The 6,000-nt window shown below is 56.6% G+C and overlaps 1 protein-coding gene across 2 annotated transcripts in view; it reads right to left on the bottom strand.

The window, feature by feature from the left end:
* Positions 1-1,594: 1,594 nt before the first annotated feature.
* CHCHD6 (coiled-coil-helix-coiled-coil-helix domain containing 6) overlaps positions 1,595-6,000 on the bottom strand; it is a 249,618-nt gene continuing 245,212 nt past the window's right edge. For both annotated transcript variants that reach the window (XM_088021562.1, XM_028101543.1), the window contains 2 exons: positions 4,514-4,649; positions 1,595-1,806 (listed from right to left, as the gene is read on the bottom strand). In XM_088021562.1, coding sequence (XP_087877688.1) covers positions 1,801-1,806; positions 4,514-4,649 — 142 coding nt within the window. In that variant the 3' untranslated portion in view covers positions 1,595-1,800. The remainder of the gene's footprint in view (positions 1,807-4,513; positions 4,650-6,000) is intronic.

Raw genomic sequence — 6,000 nt, 5'->3', positions numbered from 1 at the left:
GCACAGGTGCACACACACAAAGGCATCTACATAAACATGTACACCTGTACATGCATTACACACGTGCACACATATAAACGCACAGATGGCCAGGCACATACACAGATGCCCTCAGTGGACTCTGGGTAGGAGGATGGAGCCTGAGAGATATTCCTCTCAGGGATTGGGAAGTTGGGCAAAGCCCTGGATGCCAGAGGCTTCTGAAGGAGTCTCAGAAAGGCCTCAGCAGCTTCCAGCTGAAGGATGACTCTGATGTCAACAATCCAGGTGACCTGTGACCCCGCCCCCACCCCCCCATGCTGGCCTGATGAAGGGCCAGCCCTTCCTTGGGCTGCTGGGGGAGGCTGGGAGGAGGATCTGGCCAGGGCACCCTGCCACTTACTGGGGTCGCTCACCTCCACATGCTCTCTGAATGCCTCCTTGTATGTTTTGGCAAGCTGACCCAGAACTTGGAGAGAGGGCATCTCCCAAAGCTCTTTTCCTCTCAGCCAGTATGTAGCTTGGCCGAATAAAGCTGCCTTGTGCTACCTGCCCAGATAATTGGGCACTGCCAAGCCTCAACCGCCACTTCAGCTTTGTGTGTGAGAATTCAGGGATAAGCAGAGATGCCTGGGCTGCAAAGCCCAAGTCAGGATCCAGGCTCTCAGCTCCAGATGGCTAGGGGCTCTCCAAAGGAACTGCCACAGGAAATCCAAGGTCACCAGTAGAGCAGTGAGGGGATCAGAAGCCCCGCCTCGGGCTCCTCCCACTACCTCCCTCACAGCACTGGGCCAGGCTGGGTGCAGCCGGGGCGTGGTCAAGGCGCCTCAGCTGGGATCCTGTCAAAGGTCAAGGACTGGCAGGCTGGTGTGTGGACACCAACCGAGCAGAGCCCGTCCCAACCCCACTGCCCTCTGCTCTTAATCTCTGTGTCCCTCACTTCAGTTCCTAGAATCACCAGCACTTACACCAGAGTTCTAGAAGTCATCCTTGATCCTTCCCTACACCACCCAAATGCTAATCTCAGCTCCTAAGACTCACCTCAGTCTGTCCCCTGACCTAGCCCACCAGTGTCCCATTCATCATGCCCTTGATTGCCTGCAGGGCTCTCCATGGCACTCAGTCTTGCCCCACTTGAGCCCACCCTCCCTGAGAGCCATGGCAGTGTCCCTCAGAGGGACCCCTCAGTGCCTTGGCCTGGCATCCCTGCTACCACCCCACCCAGCTCCCACTCTGCTCTCCGCAAAGCCCAGCTGTGCATGCTCTGTGCCGCCTAAGCTGGGCATCTAGGGTCTCACTCACCCAGCCTCTGGCTTGACCAGCAAGTCCTCCATTTGGCTTCTACACTGGAGCTCAGACAACCTCTGTTGGGAAGCTGGCCTGTTCACTCCGTTCCATCCCTAGAAAGAACTGCATTCCCCTCATTTCATCTCATACCTGCTTCTGGCTGGCCTTCTGCTGTTGCAGCATAACTGTGGGTTTCCACATCTGTCTCCCCTGCTAGGCTGGGTGCCCCCCAAGGGGAGCAGTCTGTTTCATTCAGCCCGCATCACCATGGTCCAGCACAGGTACAGAGAAGAGGCAGCCGTGGCTGTCTGCCAGCTGAGAGAATGACTGAAAACAAAGACATTTGCTTTATTTGTTTTCAGACAGTAGCACATACTCTATTTCTCAAACACATGGCAGCCTCAAGCACAAAGGCATCCATAGGCACCCAGGAGAAAATGGCTGTGGCCTAGGGGGCTGTGGACTGTGGTCCCATAACTGGTTCCTTTTTCAGGGCTCCAAGTCACCACCAGGGCCAGGATTGAGGGCCGCTCTTCACCCCTACAAAGGAGAACAGGTCACAGTTCAGTCACGGCCCGCTCTGCTGGGGCCCTGTGCATCCCCCAGGCCTCGGCTCCAAGAGGGCCCCCGGCTCTTGAGATGCCCCATGAGTGTCACTGCTTAATGGGAAGGGTGCCCCCAGCTGGTCCCTGAGACCTGGGACTGGGTCTCTTCACCTCTGTGCCTGGTGCCCACTCAACACATGCCTGCAGCGGGCTGCCAACACGGACCCTGTATCCATCTGACCGCCCTGCCCACCCCTTACAGACAGGCAGGCCTCAGCCCAATGCTGCTTTGCCCCACCAACGTCTCCCCTGTTTTCTTACTTAACCACTCAGAGTTTTCTAAGTGAAACCAGTCAGAGAGAAAGCTCTGGTGTGTGAGAGCCCTCACACTCAGGCTGTTCCTTGCTGGAACCTGCCTCCAAGGCGCTGCCCACATCCACACACATGTACACGTCCCTGAGCTTGAGAGGCGCGACATAGGTGCTGGCAGGAGTTCGGGGAGGTGCCTCCCACCCTAGCTTTTGACGAGGTGGGCCTCTGTCTGATACCTGCTCCCTGTCTGCCAGAGATGTGGGTTCCTGCCACCTGGTGCTTCCAGAAGCAAATCACTATCAGAGACGCTCTAAGCCCCATACCCGGCCCCACCAGGAGCCTTCTGAGACGGAGGTCGGCAGAGGGCAGCAACACTTGTTGCATCTCACCCACAGGGTGCAATGTGTGTGTCTGGGCACTGAGGCCCCGCTGGAGTTGGTGGAACACCCTTCTTCCGAGGGAACGCTGCAGACGCAGCGCAGCGGGAGCAGGGCTGGCCTCTGCTGTTGCCAGTTGCCCAGGCTCCAATTTAGGCTTTAATAACGCCGGGGGAGGGGGCAGGAAGGAGGGAGCCAGGCCTGGCAGTGCCCCAGAGCCTCTCTCAGCGTGCTAGAGCTACAGAGAACACACTGGAGTTAAATGCAATCTGTCTTCCTTTGTAATCACATTTTTGCCTCAGTGCAATGAAGATATATTGGTGAGATGTGTTTGTTAAAGATATACTCTGCTGGGGGAGGGGATGAAAACTGTGGCCATGGGGCCTGAAGGAAGAGAGGGAAGGCGGTCAGGGCTATGTGGTGCCAGAGGGCTCTGTGGGGAATCAAGGGGGCCACGGCAGGACCCCAGGTCTCTCCCTCAGTAGAAAGTTAGGTGCATGGTGTGCAAGCACGGGCAATGGCCCGCTGATCCTGGCAGGGCAAGGGTTCTCATGCAAGCCTTCACAAACACCTTGGTAGATACAAAGGGGCCCAGGAGGGCCACCTGTTCCCATGGCCGTGTGGTATGGTGCAGGGTGACTGGCCCAGCTCCGCTCCATGCTGCAGGGACCGTTGGCAGTACCTTTCCTGCTCAACTTGAAATACAGCAAACAGCTTTCCATGCTCCACAGTGGGGAGGAACCATGACCTCCTATCCAGGCTTCACACCCACCTGGTGCCGTGCAGAGCTGCTCCTAGGCTCTGGGCTGCCCCACAGCCTGCTCCGGGCAGCAGGCCTCGAAGCCCAGACAGGCACATGGCACCCTGCGCGTGAGATGCAGCCAGTACTGCAGCAGCCCCACCTCCCAGGGCCTAAGCTGACAGAAAGGCGAGGGGGGCTCTGGTAAGGCTGGGCTATTGAGGAGGAGACTGCCAGACCTAGCCAGAGGGCTACCTGACTGCTGACCTCAGCCTTTCCACCATCAGTACCTACAGCAGCTTGTCTCCTACTCGGGCAAAAGGGGCTTTTCCACGGGAAGAAGGCCCCATCCTACATCCCTCTAAACAAACATGCCAGCCCTCTGGAGAAGTCCAAGCCAGGTGCCCCAAGTGAATGACGGGGAGGGGCCAGGTCCAGCCTGGGCAGTGAACTGCTGGGCTTGGGAAGGGGGACTGAATTGTCTAGAAGAGGAACAGGGGGGAGGTGAGAGGATAGTACTGGGAACTAGCTGGGAGGGTCAGGGAAGGAGGGCAAGACTTTGGGACCAGGTCTCAGGGGAGGTCCACTGCCAACCTCAGACATCTAGGATACCCCACTGCTGCCCTGCAGCAGGGCTGGGGAGTGTGTGGGAGAGAGTGGGACCACTGTGCCCCCCTCCCACTCACCAGGGGCTGGGTGCCAGCACGCCCCTTCAGACCAGCATGGAAGTGGGGTGGGCTGAGAGGTACCTTTCGCTCCCTCACCCAGTCAGGCAGGCCACACCCATTCTTCCACCTCCCTGAACCCAGAGGCTCTTCTTCTAGGGCTGTCCCTGCCCTTTCTGGGCACCCCTACCCTGCACCATGGGCCCTCCTCTGAGCTCCCACCCCCAACTGCTCAAAGGTTAGAAGTGGGTAGCACATGCGTGCCCTTTACTAGGTGGCTGGTCCTTTGAACATGGGACCCAGAGCTGCTCCCAGACCCAGAGCTTACTCAGACCTGCTCCCAGACCCAGCCTAGTGGGGCACTGGGCCCTCTTTTCCTAACCCAGACAACTGAGAGCAGTCATGGGGTCAACAAGGCAGAACGTCTGAACCAGGAAGTGACAGAGGAAATTGAAGGCCTGAAGCTGCCACTGTGCACAAGGCAGAGGCTTGAGGTTAGCATGTCTGACTTAGCAGACAAAGCCAGGCAGACAGAGTCCAGCACTCGTGTGCTGCCCCCATGCACCTAGCAGCCCAGCGGCCCAGGCAGGAGGGCAGGGCGAGCCTTACCTTGTGGGCAGCACTCACACAGTGCTGGTAAGCCTTGACCAGATCCGAGCACAGGAGCACTTCTTGTAGGTGGTCACGGTAGCAGCGGAGGATCTGGGCCTGTAGCCCTGAGCACACGGGCTCTATCCTGCGGGGCCTGCAGGGACAGAGAGCAGGTGGGCCTGGGGTTTGGTCCCAGTGGGCAGGAGGGGGACTGGCTCACTCACTCAACACCACAGGCTAGGCACCTGGTGGCCATCAGCGTCCAGTTACCCCTCGGAGAGAACCAGGGGACGCAGGGGCTTAAGCACTGTCACATAGCAGCAGACACCAAGGGGACTGGGCTCCACACTGGCTCTAGCCCTAAGGGGAGAGGGCCTGAGGTGGCCTGCTGGAAGCCCCTTGTGCCCCCACTGGCCGCCGCATAGGACTCTTCCTGCCTAAGGGGTACACCCGACTGTGACCGTGTGATCACACACACTGCAACTCTTTTCTCATATGAAGATTTCAAAACCTAATACATGCACAATGATGAAACCTGGAGAAGTACAGAAATGTCTAAAAAAATATATAACATTTTTAGAACCTCACTTCCTAGAGATCACCTCTGTAGTATTGAGGGATGCTTTACTCTTTTTTCTTTCTTCATCAAAGTAGGTTCAGAAACTACAAAAATGAGTATGTTTTCTTTTCTAAAAGATGAAACAAAACCCAAGTGAAATAAAGATTACGCTAAAATGGGTCACCAGCGTCCTTGGGCGACTCTGAGCAGTTTGCCTCCTTCCTGACTCCTTCCGTTGCCCCCCTCCCCTCTCCTCTCTCTGCCGCAGGCACACACGCACTCCCACACGCACACAGGCCTGAACACACTCCCACCGCACGCCGGGCATCATCCTGCTCACGCACTCCTAGCAGCTCTGTGTAGTACGCGCTATGATTTCTCATCCCCTGGTGCAATCCAAGAAACTGAGATACAGAGGATTAAGTAACCTGCCCAACATCACATGCTGCGAAGGGTAGAAAGGGGGCGGATCTATTTGTTTACATGGGTTTGGTCACACTGTTTCCACAGACTGGTTTTTCAGGCCAGGTCCATGTGGGAACCTTCGCTGCCAGAGACGGAACCCCAACACCTGATGTGGCCTTTCAGAATAAACACCACCCATGGCCAGGGCACGTGGTGGGAACTGTAGAAGTGCAGAAACCCACTCCTGAAGGTTCTCAGCAGTGAGACCATCACTATGATGCTTGATGCAGCTCTGCCTCCATCACACAGCGGGGAGACTTGCAGGTTCGTCATTCTCTCAGCCCAGTGTCTCTGTATTTTAGAAACCCAGCCATGCAGTTGGTGCTGGAATGGAGCAGTGCCATTATTATTTTAAAATATCTCAAATAAGCTGAGTTCATCAGTTAAGAACAGCAAGCAATGGAATGCTCAGCGGCTTAGCAGGTAAGGTACCTCGGATTCACTGGCCTCATTTTACTAGCCTAGAGGTGGCACTTCTGCT

Source organism: Eumetopias jubatus, unplaced genomic scaffold, assembly GCF_037043125.1.
Source record: "Eumetopias jubatus isolate StellerSeaLion01/CBP00866 unplaced genomic scaffold, mEumJub1_p1.0 scaffold_1, whole genome shotgun sequence".
Taxonomy (NCBI): Eukaryota; Metazoa; Chordata; class Mammalia; order Carnivora; family Otariidae; genus Eumetopias; species Eumetopias jubatus.
The sequence above is the reverse complement of the archived record's forward strand: the minus strand, read 5'-3'. Positions and strand labels throughout refer to the sequence as shown.